This window comes from Arvicanthis niloticus, chromosome 5 (genome assembly GCF_011762505.2).
Source record: "Arvicanthis niloticus isolate mArvNil1 chromosome 5, mArvNil1.pat.X, whole genome shotgun sequence".
In the NCBI taxonomy this organism is placed as follows: domain Eukaryota; kingdom Metazoa; phylum Chordata; class Mammalia; order Rodentia; family Muridae; genus Arvicanthis; species Arvicanthis niloticus.
The window spans coordinates 17,557,292-17,578,403 of NC_047662.1; the positions used below are offsets into that span (position 1 = coordinate 17,557,292).

General features: G+C 55.0%; 1 protein-coding gene across 1 annotated transcript; it reads right to left on the reverse strand.

The window, feature by feature from the left end:
• Positions 1-649: 649 nt before the first annotated feature.
• On the reverse strand, positions 650-20,871 carry Wnt4 (Wnt family member 4). Its single transcript, XM_034502253.2, has 5 exons — positions 20,695-20,871; positions 9,239-9,474; positions 4,280-4,411; positions 4,050-4,192; positions 650-3,526 (listed from the first exon to the last, which is right to left on the reverse strand). Exons 1-5 carry the CDS (start codon positions 20,769-20,771, stop codon positions 3,059-3,061), a joined length of 1,056 nt encoding a protein of 351 aa, XP_034358144.1. The 5' UTR covers positions 20,772-20,871; the 3' UTR covers positions 650-3,058.
• Between the last annotated feature and the right edge of the window lie 241 nt (positions 20,872-21,112).

The window sequence follows — 21,112 nt, forward strand, 5'->3', positions numbered from 1 at the left end:
CATCCCAGGTCCTTCCCTGACCTCATCCTGCCTGCTGGTCACAAACACACAGTGCCCCTGCCACTCAGAAAGCACACTTCCTAGTGTCAGCAGGAGTTTGGGAAGGCAGACACTTAGTCTGTCCCCAGGCTGCTGTGCTTTGTCTCATTGTGAGTGGGAACAGGCTGGTGAAGGATGAGGACTTCACCAGGGAGAATGGTGGTTCCCAGGGTCTCCACACTGCGAGATCCTCAGCTGAGGATTGTGTGTGTGTGTTTTCATTTCTCTAATTGCCTTCTGGCCATAGGTCTCTTGTTCCTTTATCTGAAGATGAGAATGCGATTCTGTCCCATTGTCCCTTGTCCCGCATCAATGCGTGCTTTATCAGGTCTCTTCCCCCATACAAACACTTGAAATGAATGATCAGTTAAGTCAGGGCAGACTTCATATAGCTGCTCATGACGTAGAGCAGACCAAACTGCTGTTGATGGTCTCAGACAACGTTAGGTAAGTTCTGCTAGGCCGCAGACCAGTTCTTTAGAAGCAGAAGGACAAGGACTTAGAATTTCCTTTATAAATACTTACTTAGCAGATAGTACCTGCTTTACCCATGTCCTTCTCGAAGCATCTCCTCTCTATTCTATTAAGAAAAGAAAGGCACAGCTACAAATTGGCAGATAGAGAAGTAACCATTTTATCGTGCATCTCAGACTATGCCATGGGGATGTCACAATGCCAAGGAGCCTCATAGAAAAACTGGGGGATGGGGTGGGGCAGCAGAGTAGAGTAGCAGCATCCGGAGCTGGCTTTATCCAACCCTGGCCTTGGAGGAAGGAATATCACTTTTGCCTGTGACAAGAGCAGTGGAGAGTGGTTCAGGTAGGATGTGGACCATCTAGCCAGTTTCCTGGGTCCTGTGCGACCCAAATATGAGCTATGTCAGGCCTTCGCCAGCTCTTTATCTGAGACAGTTTGGAGCTGGACAAGTCCAGTGAAGCTTCCCCCCCCACCCCACCATGGCTGTGGATCCCTTTGGCCTTGGCAGTGGTTCTAGCCTGTGGTCTGATTCATCTAGTCACAGCCTGCAAAACTCTGGGAGGATCAGCTTATGGGAGCTAGGTACCCTCCTTCTTGGTACAGTGTCCAAAAACTGATAAGCAGTCTCAACCCCACTGCCTCTGGATGGGGACCTTGGCTCAGCATTCTCTGAAGGGGTAGCCCCATGCTTCCTTAGTCTGGACCTGGCTCTGTGGAGGGGGTCACATCTTCCCTGGTGCTGAACTAAGTCTACCAAAGGAGCAGTGGGCCCAGCTGGGCAGCTGTGGGGCCCCTTGGTCAGCTCAGCTTTCATCCACATCAGAGACAGCCTGCCCAAGATTATCCCTGCATTTGAATGTGGTTCCAGCATCTCGCTTGGTTTTGGCTGCCTCTTCAGATGGACAATGAGCAGAGAGCTTGGATGGGGGCCAAGGGTGTTGACCCTTGTCATAAAGGAGCCAACTCCAGAAGGCACAAGCCACAGGCCCAGAGGAGAGTTTGTGCAGACCTGCACCCATATTCAGAATCCCGGATTTGGGCGTTCATACCACCCGATAGCAAAGAACTTGGGATTTCAGAATCCCACGGGATCCCAGAGCCAAAGCATCGAACCTGGAGTCCTGGACATGGGAGCAACTTGGAGATCAGACTGGAAAGTTCCTCTGAGGATTGGTCATCCAACTGAGAGGCAGTTGGTTCTGTGTCCTGTTCATAGAGCATTTGGTAGGTTCTTGACAGTTTGGCTGGTGTACTGGGCCAGGCACCAGATACGGAAGCTGTCCCTTGGGGAGTCTTGTCCTTACTGTATTCAAAGCCTTGGGGACCGGGGATCCTGGGGATGGAGGTGCCTTTAATTGTGAGACACTAATTAGTCAGCCCTCCAGCTGTTTCCCCTCTTCACTCAGCCTTTTATCCCTTTGCAGCCATGTGGGCTCCGGCCCAGCCTGTGGGCTCTGTCTCCTACTGCCTTGTCTCCCTGTACATTTTTTTTTTTTTTTAATAGCCAGAGCCCCTCTCCCATTGCTCAGACCCAAGGAGGAGCCTGGCTCTGCCTCTGTCAAAGTCTTGTGGGGCTGACAGGCATCAGTACCTGCTGTAAAGAGGGCGTGGACATCTGTGTTTGTTCCCAGGACAGGTGTGATCAGTAAGAGCGATACCTCAGGACAGGGCCTGGGGCATAGTGTTTGCTCAGTAGGTTTTGTTAAGTGAGGGAGCTATCACAGGGTGGGATCTCTTTGCAGAGCCCTTTCCTGTCTCTGTGACATTTCCATTCTCAGCTTCACAGAGGACAAAACTGTGAGGGTGACTCACAACGGGGCGGGGTGTGTGACTCGCTAGGTTCAAGCTAGCATCTGATCCAAGAAGACAGCCTAACCCTGCTTAGGAGAGTCCAGGAGTAGGGGCAGTTTCCCCTCCCAAGGAGGAGACTGAGGCAGGCTGGCCTCAGGTGGGCGTTCTTGCTTTCGCTCATCAGTGCTTGCCTGCAATCTAGCTGCCCCTGTGAGGGCCGAGAGCCCTTAGCGTTTAACCTGATATCTGTCCATTCCCTTCCTAGGGACCTTAAGAGCCAGGTAGCAGTCCCTGTGTATATGTGGGGTGGAGAGATGCAAGCTCCTTTACTGCAGGTGATATAAATTCCACCAAGATGGAACCTGCCATCCCTGCCATTGGGCCATCTGTTTCCCTGGAGGGTGGGTCTACAGCCACTCCTTAGTACCTACTTTTTAGTCTACATGTAGAAAAATGGACACCGACAAGAGCTGAGTAGTCAGCAGTGGTCAATGTGGACAGCCAGAGGCATAAACAAAGTCCCTTTGGTCAGCGGCAGCCACACACAAAGGCTCAGGCTTGGGGAGCCCCTGGTTGGTGCCCTTGGGGTTGCCTGCCTATATTTTGGCAATAAATAACTTGAGGACCCAAAAACCAAACCAAAACAAAAAATACAACCAGTATCTTTTGGGGTAGGTGGTGGGAGACTGATTAAGTTATTGGCCTTCCCTGGGCCACGCAGGTAGATGGCCCTGGGCACAGATGGGCACGGTCACCGGCATGTGTGCATCTCCACGAGCCGCTGGCACTGCCGGCACTTGACGAAGCAACACCAGTGGAACCTGCAGCCACAGCGCTCAGCCAGCTCCACCTGTGCTGTGTGGAAGCCGCGGCCACAGCACAGTAGCTCACAGCCGTCAATGGCCTTAGACGTCTTGTTGCATGTGCGGCCCCTTGTGCCTAGCACGCCACTGCGTATGTCCTGCTCACAGAAGTCTGGACTGGGCTCCAGGTATACCAGGTCCTCATCTGTGTGTGGCTTGAACTGTGCATTTCGTGGTACCAGTGCCCGGGAGGAGCCTACTCGCCGTGGCTCCACCTCCGTGGCACCGTCAAACTTCTCCTTTAGCGCGTGGCCAACCTGACGGAAGGGCGGTACAGCTCGCCAGCATGTCTTTACCTCGCAGGAACCCGACACCCCGTGGCACTTGCACTCGACCCGCATGTGTGTCAAGATGGCCTGTGGGGAGGAGGGAGAGGGGATCAGGGAGAGTGAGGTGGGGGAGGGGCTCCTGGGGATCTGCAGGTGGCCAGGAGGACTGAACCCCAGAATCAAGGGGTTCGCTGGTGTGCCTCTTTTGTATAAACAAATACCGGTGCTGTGCTGTGCTGAGCTGGCAAGCGGTGTTGGGGACAGAGCAATGAGGTGCTGTCCCTGTATTTGGGGCACCTGGAGTTGCTGGAGGACATGGTGAAGGGCAGTGTAGGAAGCATTTGAGTGAGTGGCAGGTGACCTGAGGAGCACAGTGCTGTGCCGAATCTCCACAGAGACCCTGGGAGTAGACATCAGGAAGGCAGATGGGGTCACAGGTGAGCATATGATGTCCGGGTGGACAGGACTGGATCTGTTCCCCCCACTACCAACCCCTGGCCTAAAGAAGTGCCCGATGAGAAGACGAGCTTCCATGGTAACCGCGGGACCATTTCAGGGGCTCCGCCCACGCAGCCCTACCCCGGTGCCGATGGGCTTGGTACTGCTCTACCTTCCTGCCAGCCTCGTTGTTGTGAAGGTTCATGAGTGCCCGGCTGGAGGAGGCCCCCTTGCTTCTCTCCCGGACGTCCACAAAGGACTGCGAGAAGGCTACACCATAGGCGATGTTGTCTGAGCATCCTGACCACTGGAAGCCTGGGGCGTGGAGGGCAGAAAGAGTTCTGGGGTGAGTTTGGGCCCGGGGCTAGGTCCCTGCCCTCCCCTTTGAACTGATGCGCTTACCCTGTGGGCTGACCCCGTGCACTGTCCGGTCACAGCCACACTTTTCCAGTTCTCCACTGCTGCATGCCCTTGTCACTGCAAAGGCCACACCTGCCGAAGAGATGGCGTAGACAAAGGCAGCTTCCCGGGTCCCTGTGGGAGACAAAGGGAGGAAAGGGCTAGGTCCTGGGGTCCTGCCACATCTGTATTTTCCTAGGGAGAGGTATATGAAGGCTGATGAATGCTGGCACTAAGGAGGACAAGGCAGGTAGAAGCCTGTCTGCCAAGCACACAGTAGGTCCTTGTTCTGATCACACCAGTAGCCATCCCTCCTTCACACGTGAGGACCAGTGCATCCTTCCAACAGCCTGGTGAGGCAAGGGCTATGGTCACCCCCATCTTACAGAGGCTTGGCAGCCTGTCCCACAGCACGTGGCTGAGCCAGCAGACAGCCTGATTCAGGGTCTGATCACTCAGCTCCCGAAGAATGCTGTTCTCACTGCCTCATCCTCCAGAAAGCAAGGGACAGTCATGGCATTTTGTGACAGTCTGGGAAATTTAGATGTCCACAACGCTGTGAAGGGGCGTAGCCCCACTGCCACCCCAGCTTTGCCCTGTTGTTGAACTATTCCCTGGGCTCTAAGTTCCCCTTTGTGACCCAGCCTGAGCTCTTCCTCAGGCTAGCCCTGCAGCAAACAATGTCCCCTGCTTCCTTGAGACCTGAAGAACAAACCATAGTATTGGCAGCTCCTGGCACCGGGCCCCTCCTGCTGACTGGGGGTAGGGAGGGCACACAAGCCCGTCCCCGTCCCACGATCAGGTGCTAGAGACAGGAGTCTGTAGCACAGGTCTGCCCGCCTCTCTGTCGTGGTTGCATCTTTTGCCCACGGCTGCTCAGCAATTCTATTTTGGTGACAGCCCTCCTCCCCTGCCTGAATGGATGTTTTTATCCTCCTTAGGAACTGTGCCTGGGGTGTAGCTGCTGTGGAGTTTCTTTCTTAGGGGTGATCTGGGCAGTGTGTGAGCGGAGCATCCATGCTGGCTGGGTGTGTGACCAGACAGTGGGCCTTGCTCCTATCCAAGACCCTGTGAGGGCCTCTGTGTGCTGTGGCTGGCCTTCTGTCTTTAGATGCGGGGTCTGTGTCCACAAGAGTGGTGGGGGCAGGCGTTAGGCCCGTGGTTGGCAATTACCTCTGTAACACCCAGACTTGTGCTCCCAGATGCCCTAGGGAGCAGTCACCATGGTCAGATGAAAACAGTCACCTCCACTGTGCTGGTCTGTGGACAGAGGCAGCCCGGCCTGGGCGCTAGAGTAGGAGGCAGCTTAACCCCCAACACGCAGGACACCCTGTTCTCAGTGCAGCTCTTAAGCAGGGAGTACCACCCACGGTCCTTTCCGCTGCCCACTCGCTGCTTGGCCATTTTGGGCCTGCATTGAGGGGCTTGGCTGGAGCCATGGAGCCTCGACAGTCTGGGATGGAATCTTCTCCAAGCTAATTGAGGTTAATAGCAGGCTCATGTTGGTTGGTTTTATACTGTGGCCGCCCAAAGAGAGACAACTTCAGTTTCTGGTATTTCTGGTATTTCCAGGCCTGAACCAGCACAAATCGTTGCCCCAAAGACCAAGGGGGAAGGGAAGTCCCAGGAGATGGGGCTGGACTGGTGGGTGGCCTTAGCCCTCTGCCCTAGGAGGTCCCTTTGCTTCTTTAACTGCCCAGGCAGTTCCTGCCCAACCCTGGCTCTTGTTCACCTCTGCCCCCTAGTGCCAGTGGTTCTTAGTGGGTACCAGTCCCACTGTGAGGTTGCTCGGGAGACCACTGTCTCATTTGTCTGGGTTGACTGAGGTCATCATTATTTTCTGGGTGACTGAATAAAGAGGCTCTCCAAGACCTTACTAACCAAAGCTACAGCTCACAGAGAGCCTACTATGTGCAGGTGTTGTCTGAACACTTAGCATATTAGCTGAGGTATAGCTTTTCAGGATAGGAATAGAAGTGAGTCACTGAGCGATGAGGCAGCCCGCCCAATGTTACTCAGCTAGGATTTGGGATAGCCAGAATTTGAACTCAGCCTTCTCTCATTGACTCTGGGTTCCACTTAGCTTCAGTAGTGTGGCCCCTGTGGCTTCCCAGGTACCTTGGTCTCTGGAAGAGGGCCCAGCAGGACCTGATTTCCCCCAGAGGCTGTTTAGTGGCAGAAGGGCATTATGGTGGGTCTGGGAGTGCCACAGTGGGGTGTCCTGGGGAGGTGACAGATACCTCACCTCACCTCGGTTATGCTGTAGCTGCAGAAGGGAGGCATCGTTGCTTGTTCTTATCCTGGGCCAGAGGAAGGCAGAACTTTCAAGTGCCCAGCCTGTGGCTTTCCTCCCTGCCCACCTTGCCAGCATCCCTTCCCACACCTGCAACTCCCTTCTGCTGGTTTTCTTTCCAGAGTACCCCCAAATCTTGGCTGCCCAGGCCTGAGTCCTATGTATCCCTTAGGTTTGCCTTCAGTGCCGTCTTTTCTAAGGGGCTAAGAGATGCCTGGAGTTGGGAGTTCAAAGTGACCCTATAGGCCCAATAGCTGTTATTCCATAGGACCACTATGGGGGGGGCGAGGAGTGGGGTGTCTTTCTATGAGCTGATCCCTTTGGGACTCACACAATCTCAGGTTGCTCTCTTGAAAACACAAGGCTTGTCTGGGCTCTTCAGCAAGAAATGGCAAAATGGGGACAGGAGGGGAGCTGTGTGACTCAAGGCCTGGGAACACGTCATGGTGACATCTCTCCAGATGGTGGGAGGGAAGCCAATCCAGCAGAAAGGAGCTGGGGCTGGGGAAGAACTGGCTGCAGTTGAGCTGGGTTGGCGAGGAGGCCCTGGGTGTGGTGACCTTTGGGCACCAGGTGGGTGTCCCATTGGAGGCTAGGGAATGGGCACGGCTCCATCGTTACCCTCTGCACTCTCCAGGATCTCAGCAGGTGGGCCCTGGGTTTGTCCCCACTTTCTAGGAAGGACACTGAGTTATAGAGAGGGCACAGTCCTTGCCCAAGCTCTCATAGCTGGCAGGGACAGGATCTGGGTCATCACCACCCTTGGCTCCCCTCAGACTTCTCAGTTGTAAGTTGGGAATGACATAAACTCAGAGCTGCTATGAGGATGATCTGGGCTAGATAGCACAGGATAGGCCAACACACGGCGCTCCTTTCTTCACTGGCTACAGTCTGGACCCAAAGGGGGATCTTTTCAGTCCCCTTGTATGCCTGAAGTCACTGCCACAACCAGGTAACTCATGTATGTAGACATCTGCTAAGACTGCCTCCTGAGAGCTGGGGACAAGATGCCTGCCAGATTGGTAGTCACTGCTGAGGATCAGTGACCAGCTCTCAGGTCAGGGCTTATGTAAAGCACTTACTGCACAAGTTGTTGAATATTGGCGACAGCCCTGCGAGTTATGCATGGGACAGGTAAGGACCCAGAGGAATGAAGTTTCTTGCTCTAGGTTTGCCTGTCTCTGCTGTCCTTCAACTCTTGGGCCTCCAGAGCCAAGCCTGTGCTTGAAGTGATGAGACCTTTCCCCTGGCTCAGTGTAGACTGACCAGGTAAGAATGTTCTAAGAGGAACTTTACTAGTGAAAAAAACCGATTTTATGGTTGGGGATTACTACAACATGAAAAATAGTATTAAAGGATTGCAGCACTGGGAAGGTTGAGAATCCCCACTCTAGATTCTTGAAACACCTACTGTGTGAGAGGGATGCCCCAAGAACATGTCTTTAGGAAGGATGGCTCTGGACCTCAGCAGTACAGCTCTGGGCCCTGGGCACCAGCAGAGACTTCACCACCAGGCTGCTCCTTGGGTATCTGTCTCTTTCTCAGAACAGCAGAGTTCAGACTGCCAAGTGTGCTCATGCCTGCCGGCCCCTGCCAGCTCCCAAGAGAATGGCTTCCAAATTTCAATGACAGTTGGTTTCCAACAGCATCCAAACGGTCTGCCACAGGCCTAGCAGCCAGGGATGTCCAGACCCACAGGTGCCAAGACAAAGGTTGGCCCAGGCAGCCCCTTCCTGCAGCTGGAGCGAGTCAAAGAGCCCCAACAACTTGGTGTCTCAGAAATGTCAGCTTCTTGCTCAGGAGGTGGAAAAGGAGCTGGCTTTCAGCGCTCCCTGGACGGCAGGAAGCTTCCAGTTCCATAGAACCCCTGCTTGGCCCTGGCTCACCTGCATTTGGCTCTCAGGTTACCTGAGCTTCATATCCTTGCAAAAGCCTTTCTATAGTACCCAGCATTGGCAAGGTGAGACCCCCAACTTCCTGTTCTGTTGCTCCTGTATTTATTGGGAGTGACAGTGTCATCTCCTGCCTGGCACACATTCAGATCCTGCCACTCTCTAGTTCTGTGACCCTAGGCAAATGACATAGCTGCTTTGGGCCTCCGTTCCTCACTTGTTATGTAGCCGTCTGACTCAAAGGGCTGGCGGGTTAGTGTGGTGTTTCTCACAGTCCTTAAAATAATGCCTGGCCCACGGTCAGTGCCACAGGTGTGTGAGCTGCTTCCATTGTGCTGCGGTGGAGTGTCTGGTCCCTGATGGACTGCGAGCCACAGAGGACAGGAGCTGGCCACACGAGGTGTTCTGTAGACCTGTCACATGCAGAAATGGCTTCCAGGACCCAAGGCTCGATGCAAAGGTGAGCAGAGCACCCCAGGTTGAAGCCTGACTCTGCTCATCCTTTGAGGAGCCTGGGGCTGTCTCTTCTCAGCTCCAGTTTCTCCCTCTGGAAAATAAGGACCACTCCAGCTTCTACTTCTGGACCAGCTGCATTCAAGAGTGCTTTGTGATCACAGGGCATTGTCTGACCTCCTCCTGCCCTCTACCCAGTGTGTTTAATTGTGCTGTCTCTGTTCCTGAACCATCCTAGATGTGCCTAGCCCTAGAAATATCATTTCCCCAGACACCCGGGGTTGCACACAGATAGCCCAAGTTCCCAGAACAATTCCCCCTCACCTTGTGTCACCACCTTCCCAAAGACAGGCAGGGAATCCAGTGTGGAACAGTTCCAACGCCGATTCCGGAACTGGTATTGGCACTCCTCAATGGCCAGCTGGGCGCCACGGCGCACTGAGTCCATCACCTCGAGGTTCCGTTTGCACATCTGCACCTGCCTCTGGATCAGGCCTTTGAGCTTCTCACACGTCTCCTCTTCGGAGATGCTGCCCACCGATGACAGCTTGGCCAGGTACCTGGGGGCAGCGGTTGGATGTGATACACGGCTGCCCTGACGCCTGCTTTTCTCCTCCCACACCCAGGGGTCAGGGTGCTGTCTCATCTCCTGCTCTTGTGTATAAGGTTCACAGCTGGTGAGAGGCAGAACTTTTATTTTGTTTGACTCTATAACCCTTGGCTAGGTTCTGTGTGACTTAGAGATTGACAGTTTGGGCAGAAGCATCTGAGAACTGGGTTCATTCCAACAAAGCATGCTGGGTGAGGTACAGGCTGGGCCTCTCTGCCCCTGGAGATCATCTGTGGGGTTATAGAAAGCACGGGTGCCTGGGTTTCACCTCAGATATGGTCACAATGCTCTGAGCTTTGAGGAGCAACTGGGAAGCCACTAGCCTAGAGAATAGTCTTGAAAAAGTATCTGTGATGTGTCTACCAAGTTCTAGAAGGCTCAGACTAGGATATCCACACTGTTGTCTTGTCTCCCAGAGAAGAGTCCTCTCCTTAAGCCTCCAGCTATAAAGTTGAGCCTAGCTCTCCTTATCTATACTGGAATCGTGGCTTTTTATTCCAAAGGGTTGTTGTGAAGATTGAACATGGCAAGCTGTGCTGATGCACCTGGCTTGGCTGGGTACATCTTAGGAGCTGTCCCTGGCAGCACCAGTGGACCAAAGGAGATGGGTAGTCTCTGAGCCAGACAGATCAACCTACCGCGGCATTCATTCCAGGACCCCTTCCAGCCCCCACTGCCTCTCTAACAGGTCTGGCCTTTGGCAGGGGTCCTGGGAATCAGAGTCAGGTTCTCATACTTGGCAGCACGCACTTTGCAGACTGAGCCGTCTCCCTAGGTCCTGGGGTATGTATTCCAAGACTAGCGCTCTGGCCAGCCTGTGTAGGAACCTGAGTCTCTTAGAAAGGAGAAAGGTATGTTAAGCACCAGGAGAAGGGAACATCTGGAAATGGCGACCCTGGCTTCAGCCCTGCCTCAGTGCTTCTTGCTTTCCTTCCCATTTGAAGGGGGTCTCCTGCAGAACCTCATCCACAAAGTCACTCATGGCCTGCAGGGGGCGCCAAGAGCTCAGCTACTGGCGGTGGGCCAGGACACTGTTTGGTGGCCACTGTGTCCTTCCTTGAAGGGTCAAGAAGTTGAACCTACCATTGGATATTTTCCTGTCTTCACTCAGGCATGGACTCTCAGAAAAGGGTAGAAACCCCAATCTCTCTAAGACTCAGGGGGCATATATCTTGCCTAACCGTATTTAGACCTCTTTTCCTCCCTGTAAGCTAAGCAGGTCAAGTATGGCTGGATTGGGCCCCACCTGGCCTCTGTTGCAAGGGGGCATTCAGGGGCTGAAGTCTCCAGCCAGGAGCAGGTAGGGAGGTCTGGCCAAACCATCAGTTCATTGTGACACGTGGCAAGTCCCCTTCTACTCGGCGCTGGCTAACGGTACAGTGAGTTAGCTGGTGAGTCTTTGAAGCCTTTCCCACTATCAGAGTTCGAATTCTCCTTCTGTTGGCAGAAGAGGGCCTGTCGGTCCCATGCCACCAAAAGAGAGAGATGGACTCGAGGAACTGAGCATCCCTCCCTCAGGCTCTGAATGTATTAGGGAGACCGGCCTGAACGACAGTGGCAGAGACACTGCCCGGCTGCCATAGCCGTGAGTCAACGGGACAGCATCCAGGAAGATGACGAGAATCTGCTTGTCACAGCATCTGTGCCCACCTCCCAGTCCTGCCTTTACTGGACACAGCAGCTGCCCCTCCCATGTATGGGAGGCCTGGCCATCTCTCCTCCTGCTCTCTGAGACCCTAGGGGTTTGCCTGGCGGGTGCCAGAGCTGGCATGGACTGGAGAGCGTTGGCAGCCCAGTCCTCAGTGGCCATAGCCTGTTCTCATGCCACTTGCTTATCCTGGAGCCTGGCAAGTACCTGACCTCATTTCACAGATGAACAAAGCAAACCAAGGCCCACAGAGGCGTAACAACTTGTAAGTCCTGTAGCTGTCTAGCAAGCAGACAGTTCTTCGCTCTCAACTCTCTCCTATCTCTCTCTGCCTGGGGATTTGCCCCACACTGGACAGCTGAGGGCTGACTCTTCAGGCTGTATCCCTTCAAGCCCCACACAAGGCATGGCACACAGAAGGTATTCAGGAATATTTGCAGCTTGGCTAGGGGCTCTGTCCTGATGCTCTCCCACCCCTGTGGTAGAAGAGCAGAGGTGAGACAAGAAGATGGGGGTGGATGGCCTCTGTGGTCCCTCCCAGTGTTCTACAGTGGCTCAACCTTTCCCCCAGAGACACGTGTGCCATTCACTGACCCGGGAGCTGGGTCGGGCTCAAATATCCACTGCACAGCCGTTTCTGGAAGAGGCAGGGCCGGGGCCTGATGGGTGTCGGTTGCCCCTGGGCTGGCTGGCTGAGGCTGACCATTCCCGCTTTCACAGCCTGCTCCTGTTTAGGCTCCCTCCTGCCATCTCTGAGTCCAGGCTTAGCAATTTGTCACCTGCTGCCCTGGCCACCCAAGACTCCAGCCATGGCCGTGCCATTGATTACCCCACCAGCCCAGGCCGCCCCTGCTGCAGCCGCTGGCCAGCTCGTGCCCGGTTTCTCGAACGGGGCCTGTGGGTCCTGCAGGCTCCTCCCAGGAGCCCTCCCCTCCGTGCCTTCAGTCTGCTAGGAGGCCGGAGGGCCCTGGCCCTGCCAGGGAGATCAGATCCTCTCAGCCACCTGCTGTTTTCATTAGAAACTAAAATTAGCTGGGCTTGTCCCAAGCTTTTCCAGGTTTGCTTGCTTTTTTAAACAAAATATACAAAATTGGAGAGGTTAATCCACACCTCTGTGGCTCCTCCCTGGTGCTCCCTGGACTCTAAAGGAGAGGGGCTGGGAAAGAGAGGCCGTGGTGCAGAGCCAAGCAGGTCAGTGGCGCTGGTCCTGGCCCTACAGTGTCCAGGTGGGGGCTGGGACACCAGCCCAGGCCTCTCTGCCCCCTCCCTTTGGCCTCCCTGCCTGCCCAGGCCACATTTAGAGACTCCTCGGGAGTAGTCGTGCCATCCATATGAGAGAGGAAGGAGGCCAAGCTGGCAGAAGGGGGTACCCAAAGGAAGCAGCACGTAAGCCAGAGCAGCCTTCCGCCAGTGGACACAGTTAGAGAGAGAAGGAAGGGGCCACATACTCCATCTAGGGCAGCGTTCTTAGGAAACAGGGAGGGATGTACAGCTCCCCCAGGACCCTTGCTACACAGCTAACCATCCAGACTGTCCACTATTTCTTTAACCAGTTTGAGTGGTGGCTGTACTGACCACCATAGTGGCCTGCCCTTGAGACCTTTGTCCCTCCTCTGGGCAGGCAGAATGGTCTGGGGGCAAACGACCTGGGTCAGTCTCCTATCTCTGTGTCACTCAAAGCAAGTTAGTGAACATCTTGGAGCCTTGGCCTCAATGTGCTCATCTGTAAAATGGGAAGACCAGTTGTTCTTACTATAGGAGGTAGACTCTCTCCATGACCCTCTTTACCCTCCTTGCCCTGTACCCTCTATTGACCCTCCAGCTGGACCTTGTGGGACTCTGCGCCTGTCTGTCTTTGTTTGGACCTTCTCTGTCCCCACAGAGCCAGGCCCTGGCCTTGTTTCAGCTCCATGCCCTTCCAAGGGAATGGTGGATCACTTTGGTATGACTTAAACTGAAGATTTCAGAAAGACTCTCAGGTGCGTTTTCAGAGTTGGAGATGTGATCCCCAGTGCTTCTAGCTCTGTTTAGCTCTCAGTTTGATACTTCCAGGATTGGGGGTGAAGGACAGTGAGGAGAGACTGGCTTCTCAAGGAGATCAGGAGCTGGCTACTCCTGTCCAGTGTAAGCGCAAGTGTGCCAAGGGAACTTGGAGACTGTAGGAAAGGAGATGATCTGAAGCACGGCCCCTCCCACACCTGTCACCTGTGTCACCACATGTCACTGCATAGCCGAGTCACCACAGAGCAGGGCATCCCTCCCCTTATGTCTCCTCTCTAGGAAGAAGGCATTATGGCTCCAAGGCTGGTCACTGGGGAGTGAGGACTTGAAAATGAGGCATTCTGACTTCTGGGCCTGGAGGCAGGCTCCTTAGGTTCCAAAGATGGCCCCTGGAGCTTGGAGGGCGGGCGGGACCCCTCAGTGTCATTCGATCTGAGGAAGGTGGCTGTATTCTTCCCTGGATGGATTCTTCCAGAAACTTTTATCTACAATCGGGAGTGAAGGATGTTGGGGTAATAAATGTCCCCATGGCTCTGGTGTACGGTGTTGTCTGTGTCTGTGGTCTCTGGAGCCATTGAAGTCACCCGTAGGAGGTACAACCAATGGAGGGCAGGCAGTGGGGGAAGGGCTGGGCACTGGAGTCACTCTGTTCTGGGGATGGGCGCTGCTTCTGTCATGTCTTCTTCCCAGCCTGATAGGACTCTGAAGGCCAAGGCAAACTATGACAGGTCCCATGTTTGTTTAGTCAGCTGGAGAGAGATGCTGGTCTCTTCTGGGTCTCACTTTTTCTGTTTCCTAGGATCCTTGACTCCTCCTACCCTTGACCCCAGAAGGCTCAGACCTTTCTTCTTTTTGGATTATCTATCTATCTATCTATCTATCTATCTATCTATCTATCTATCTATCATCTATCTATCAACTATCTATGTAATCTCACACTCTAGGGGACTGAAGCTAGGGCCTCATACATGGTAGGCAAGCATTCTACCACTATGTTCTATCCCTCTTCTCCTTTAAAGACAGTACCATATAGCCCAGGATGGCCTTAAATTCACTATGTAGCTGAGGCTAGCCTTGAACTCTTGAGGTCCCTCCTAATTGAGTGGTCAGTTTCTTCCCTCGCTTTCCATTTTCCATCCTCCAAAGAAGAGCAAATAGTTGCCTCAGGGCCAAGAAGACTAAGCCTGAGCCCGGGTGGCTCCACACTGTGTGCAAGGATGAAACACTTTGTCTTCTCTCCCTGAGTCAGGTGTCTTGCTGGAGTGAGTGGGTGTCAACTTTAAGGTACCTCCTGACCTCACCTTGCCTCTAATTAGGCAGCAGAGACCCTCCCAGGTCTCCTCTCTAGATCCTGTGCCCAACTTTTCTGTTCATCAGGCATGGGGCAAGGTTTGAGAAGACAAGAGACTTAGGCTGGAATTTCAGCCTTGCTATGAATCTGCTGTGGGGTTCTAAGTCCAGCACGGACAGTGCTGATGCCAGTAGGTGCCAGGCATGTTCAGGGGCAAGCCCACCACTCCCTTGTATGGTAGCTCGGGGTCCCTGAGACCTTCTCCAACAGTGATTCATCCTTAAAGCTGGGGGGTGGGGGTGCCAGGGCAGCGAGGTGCTGTGACTCAGGAGGGAGTGTTCTGCTATCTCTAGTTTTGGAAGAGAAACTCCTGGGATTCTCATTCTGGGATTGTAGGCTGCTGCCGGGAATAGAGTCCCTGCAGGTCAGAGGCTCCTTCCTCTCCGTGGTATCAACAATCCCCTGCAGAGAGCAGGCCCCCTCCAAGGTTGCCTGTGAGCTGTCCGAGGTGGGAGGAACCTCCCTAGGACAAGGGCAGGATAGTTCCTCCCTTCTTTCCTCCCCACTCCCCTGCTCTCTGTGAAGACCGAGTCTCTTCCAGGAGCTGTAGGGGTTCTGACTTGGAGGGGGAACCTCTAAAACATAGCTGGGTTTCCAGTTTGCCAGAAAATGGGGGAGGCAGAGAGGGGCTGCAGGAGAAAGGGGACTGGATGGGTCACAGCAGGGAGTGAGCTTCCCCTCGGGCTGGCTGAATCACTGGAGATGCAGCTTGGGACTCAGAAGATAAAACCTGGCAACTCTTGTGGAAATCTGGGAAGCAACTGTAGGTCGGGGCTCAGCTCCGCCTCCCAGCTGCTTGCAGAGCAAACCAGGAGCACCTCTTCCAGACTAGCTGGGAGCAGAGGGGTGACTGGAGGGGCCAAATGCGGGTGCTATCACCTTTGCCAGCAACACCCCCCCCCAAACCCCCCATTAATCTGTACATAGTTGGTTCAGCTTGAATCGTTCCTCCCCCAGGAAGGAAGGAGAGCCAGAGGCTTGGTGCAGAGACTTAGCTTCCCGAGTGAGCGCACCCACAGGGCCCTGGTTGGGCGAGTTTCAACAGGTTTGGGGAGCACTGTCTTGTCAGATACTTGCTGAGCTGCTCAATGGCTAATCCAGGGTGGAGGGAAGAAAGTCAAACCATAGGAGACAGCTGGGTTCCCGGCTGCCTGAGCAAACCCCTCAGGCAGAGCCTGGTCCTGCCTCCGCCCACCCCCAATCCCCCATGAAGAGGGGTGGGAAAGATTCAGGCTGGCTGGGACACTCTGCTCTAGCTAGTGAGGGAGGACCCAGCTTGCAGATCTGTCCTGCTGCAGGATTTTCAGTATCACCTGAGCTGGAGGAAGGTAGAGACAGACCTTCCTACTCCAGGCCTCCAACCCTCAGTGACTGAGCCCCTCTTTCACTGATCCACTGGTGACCAAGTACCCATAACTGGGCAAGTATGTACCAGGCACTAGAGGGACACTCAGAGGTGTGTACCACAGCCTTAACCCCGCCCCCAAGCATTAGAAACCATATAACCACATCAATTGTAGTAGAAGGTGGTTTCAGTTACATAACTCAGACCTTGAGACTTGGAGTTAGTTGGTTCAGGCCCTGCTTCCTCCAGACCTCCGTCCTGGGAGGGGAGGGAAGACGTTAGGATAGTATGTGCAGAATGCCTGCAACATCCATTCATCAGGTGTGCCTGGGGGACTTGGGACATCAGCTGGCAAGGGGTGAAGTGTGTGCTCTTGGTTTCTAGTGGATAAAGGCCTCATATCCTGTTAAATACTCTCGGGTGTTGAGAAGAGACCTATGAACCTACATCCATAATACCAAGGTGGTGAGGGGTCCCAGCATAAACTGTAAAGTGCTTAGTGCACATTAATGACTGTGACTCACTACCCAGAGTCGTGGGAGAGGCTCCAAGGACATGAGCTTCTACTATTTAAAGAGGGAGGGGACCAATGAAACATTCCTGGGAGGACAGGCCGCTTCTTTACCTATGGGGTTGGCTCTACCCATGCCTGGACAGGAGAGTCACACCTCACTCTGCCATAGCCTGGGGAGTCATACATCCCCACTGGGCAAACGGGCATATGTGAGCTTGGCTCAAGGATGCCAAGGACCTGTGGGGACTTGGCGTCAGTAAGGTACTCGACACCTCTCTTTATTCCCCCAGTGACACCAAAGTGGGTTTCCGGTAACAACCTTCTGGCCAGCAGGATGCCTGCAAGCCACGCGTGGATCTGTGGGTTCTGGTAGACTACTGAAGAACAGGCAGGGGGTAGCCTGAACTCCTCTCTGTGTAAAACTATAAGATCTGGTTGACACTATTTGGGATAATAATGGAATATACCAAGTGCTCATGCCTTTTGTCATCCCTATAGACAAAGACATAGCTCTGCAGCTCAGTGGCTGTGGAGCCCAGCCTCTGGCAGCTGCCGGGGCTCCTATCTCCACCAGAATGCCTGGCCTTGTGCTTTGCCTGTCGCATGCATGGGCTTACTCCTCCAGAACACCACTGTGAGCCACCTGTGCCCTTAGGCACCACTTTACAGATGAGAGTCGAGGCTAGCCCAAGGTCCCTCAGCTGGATGGTGGTAGAGCTGGGGTTGAAACCCTAGATCCCTTTGAGCCCAGCAGGGGTTTCTTGGTTTGCTCAGAGAGGTTCTGTTAAGACCCCTACTCAGTGCTCGTCAGCCTCTGCTCCTGAAACCTCAGCTTTTCCATCTTCAATTCTTCCTCCATCTTCCATTTGGGGTTCAGAATAAGCTATTGAGGCTAATAGCCCAGAGGGAAGACATAGCCCACTCAAGGACGCACAGCATGTAGTGTAGAACTGTGACCTGAGCCCAAGTGTCCCTGACCACCTGATGTAGACTTGGTGCTGGGGCATGACTCAGACATAGCTAAGAGGCAGGGGTTCCTTGCGTGCAAGCGCAGGCCTTCTACAGTGGATGGTGTATCCTCCACCCCTCCGGCCATGGGAGCTGCACAAGCTGCCACCTTCATCTGTGTATCAGACACCAGCCCACTCCACAGCACGAAGCTTCTCTGGGCTTGCCCAGCCTCAGGCTGCAAGGTTCTTCTAGCGCCTGGTTCTGTCTTGCCCAGTGCTTGCAGGCAGAGGCACACCCAAGCTTCTCTACCAGGCTGGTGTCCTGAGACATCAGACAGTCCAGATTCTGCAGTCAGCTATCAACCCACCCTGGACAAGAAGCCACCCCTAGGTCTATCCAGGTCTCACCCCTTGGCATATGCTACCAGATTTCCTTTAGGAGCCAGGCCTGTGGCTTGGCTTTTCCCCCTTGTACATTTATTTATTTATTTATTTATTTATTTATCTATGTTTTTTGAGATAGGGTTTCTCTGTATAGCCCTGTCTGTTCTGGGACTCCCTCTGTAGATCTTGAACTCACAGAGATCTGCCTGCTTCTACCTTCCAAGTGCTGAGATTAAAGTCATGTGCCACCACTGCCTGGCCTGCCTTTCTTTCTTTCTTTCTTTCTTTCTTTCTTTCTTTCTTTCTTTCTTTCTTTCTCTCTTTCTTTGGGTTGCATGAGTATGCACACGTGTGTAGAGGGTCAGGGGACAACTTTCAGGAGTTGCTTCTTTCCTTCTACCATGTGGGTCCTAGGGATGGAACTCAGGTTGGCAGGCTTGGCAGCAAGCCATCTCAAATGGCCCTTGGCTCACCCTTGAAAAAGACACGGTGCCACCAGCATGCCTGAACGGACAGCTGCCAACCCAAAGCTGTTGCTTCAGGAGGCTGACTAGAGTCCGATAGCTCTGCCATTTACTGGCTAAGTAGCTCTGGGTTACCTCTGTGGCCCTCAGTCTTCAAATCTATAAAATGGGTTCCAATGCAGGGAGGCCTCAGACAGTACAGTGGGTGATGAACATTATGATGTCATTGTTCTCCAGCCTCCGGGTTGAGGAGCTTCCCTCCGCCAAGGAGCAGGCACATGGTCTTACCCATCCCAGCTCTGGCTTCTCTTGTGCCTTGTACTCAGCCCCAAGCTGCCGGGAGCCTAGGCTGTGGCACGTGTTTCCCTAAGGGCTGGTCCTGTTTCCGGCTAAGGATGGAAGTGTTTAGAAGTACAAGGCAGTCATCCCAGTTTGGGTGTGTGTGTGCCTGGGGTCTCTTCCCCTTCCGGTCCTGGGAAGCCCCTTCCTCCTGTCTCCTTGAGCTGGCTCGGAGCCCTGGTGGGAACAGCAGTGAACTGGGTTGTCTAGAGCCAGGCTGCATGGCAACAGGAGCCATCCTAGTTGCAGAGAACAGGTTTGCCAACCTCCCCAAGCCTAGGCCTCCCCTCCTCACCCACCCCCCGCGGTGTAGGCGCAAGGCTCAAGAACTGAGCTCTGGAATTCCCCATGCTTTTTGCAAGACCTGAAGCTGGGGCTGCCTCCCTCCCTAGCTGGGACCGGGGCGTGGTGGACATGGCTGGAGGCGGGTGGCAATTCTACCTGGGTGTACTGGGTCAACTTCAGGACAGCCTCAGGCAAGAAGTAGATTATCCTTGTCTGGAAACTAAAGCATCTGGGTTCCGTCCTCAGTTTGGTAAGTAGCTCCCTTCCCTGGGCCTTAGTTTCTTCATCTATAAAGGGAGCTACATAACCAGGAGCTTCGGAGGGCCTTTCTGTGGCAGCTGTCTCTGCGTTTGCTGCAGGCCTGGCTCACACACTTCCCTCTGTTTCTTCAGCTTTTCTTTTTTTTCTTTTTCTTTTGTACCGCTTGGTGTTGGGCAGGTCAGCTGTCTTTCTAGTTTCTCCTGATGCTCAGACCTCCAAGCCTATGTATTTAAGAGGCAACTCCAGAGACCCCAGACTCCTTCAAGTCCAAAGTCCTTCCCTTCCTCAGGTCTGCAACCCAGGCCTCACTGGGGGAGGGGGCATTCTGCAAGAAGTGGAGGGGTGGGGGGTGTTGATGACTGTGCCCTGGTCTTCAGTCCACTCTGCCACTGCCCCTGAAGTGTTAATCAAATTAAGACTCCAGGAAAAACAAAAGCCCTGCAGCCACTTTCGGCCTCAGAGGAATCGAGAGCTCTCAGAACAGCTGGGAGAATTCCACATCACCTCAGTCTCCCAAGCTCTGGGTGGCTCTGACCCCAACGAACACACTCCTTTCCAGTCTCCAGGGCCCTGGCTGGCCACAATGACCTCATAGCAACAGCCATTGGACACTCAAGGCAATTTCATGGGAGATATTTGTTCTTTGGTCTTGATGCAGAGAGAATTTTTCCTTTCCCACTGTCTCCATGGAAACCCCAGCTACACTGTTGGCTATCCCCCCTTCCCACCTCATGCTTTTCAGATCAATACTGGAGCTTGGCTCCCCACTGGCTGCCCACAGTGGAAGGCAGCAGAGCTCTGGGCAGGAGAAGTTGGGGCCAGGGTTAAGCCTGGGCCATTAGGGAAGTGTCACCGAGGACGGATGAAGGAGTCTAAGGTCTGGTTCCTTGTTCTCTTAGTCACTAGCCCAACTCCTTAGCTCGCCTTCCCAGGGATCCTCCCGAGCGCAGACCCAGTCAGGGGGAAATACACAGGTCACTAGCGGTTATCACCCCCTTCTTTCTTAAGCAAGACCCTTGGAGGTGGATGGGGGTTGTCACCTTCTTTATTAAAGGTTGGGAGAAGTTTCTCTCGGCCTCAGGGAACAGCGAGGAGCAGCCAGAGCCAGCCTGCGGGCTCTCAGAGGCTCGGCGCCCCGGTCCTCGACTTCTACGTCTGGCTCCCGCCCCCCCAAGCAGAAACAGGTCCCTGCACGCCTCCAGCTCAGCCCGCAGCGCGGCGCGGCGCGGCGCGGCGCAGCGCGAGAAGCTCGCGCCCAGACTCCTCGCGATTAACCTGCTATTATGCCCGGGACGCTTTCCCTCGGAGACCTGTCAGCCCGACGGTTTGCGCCCCGCACCGCTCCGGGGCCACCGCCCCGCGCTCGCACCCCCTCACGCCCTCGAGCACCCAGAGCAACCTCCGGGTGCAGACGTGCTGCCAGCTCTGCTACCCCGGGCAGAGAAGCCGGACTCGGGCAGCAGGGGTCCCGGGACCTCTAGAGGGAAGCCCGGACATTGGTGGTGGCCGGCAGGAGGAACCGGCGGGAGCGCGATCCTCGGGTCCCACGGCTGAGACACCTGCCGGGAGCCCCCTGCGCCTGTTGCCCCGGGACCCGCCCCGCCCGCCCGGTCCCCGGCCCGACTTACAGCCAGTTGCTCGCGGCGGCCGAGAACACGGCGAAGACTAGGAGTCGCAGCGACCGCAGGCACGAGCGGGGGCTCATGGTGCCGTGGGCGCTCGGCCCCGGGCAGCGGCCGCAAGGCTCCCGTCGGGGCGGCAGGTGGGCGCCGCGCGGACGGGCTGGGGCGCCGGGCCGGGGCGCGCGGCTGGGCTCAGCCTCCGAGCAGCCGGCCGCGCCGCCCGCTGCTGCGCCCGCTGCCCGGCGGACCCGACTGTCAGCGCCGCCCCAGAGCCGGGATGCGGCGGTGGCGGCGGAGGCGGGCGGGCGGCCGGCGGGGCGGGCCGGGGGGCGGGCCGAGGATGGGGTTACCTGGGCGGGTCCAGCGGCGCGGGACAACCCCCCCCACGGGGGCGGTCCTGAGCCCGCGGGACTGGGCTTCTCCT

Bases quoted from the DNA above. Each gene is read 5' to 3' on its own strand.
- Wnt4 (XM_034502253.2), bottom strand. From the start codon at position 20,771: ATGAGCCCCCGCTCGTGCCTGCGGTCGCTGCGACTCCTAGTCTTCGCC. The intron at 9,475-20,694 runs GTAAGTCGGGCC...CGCTGCCCCCAG, and splicing joins GCCGCCGCGAGCAACTGGCT to GTACCTGGCCAAGCTGTCAT. The intron at 3,527-4,049 runs GTAGAGCAGTAC...TCCTCCCCACAG, and splicing joins ACAACGAGGCTGGCAGGAAG to GCCATCTTGACACACATGCG.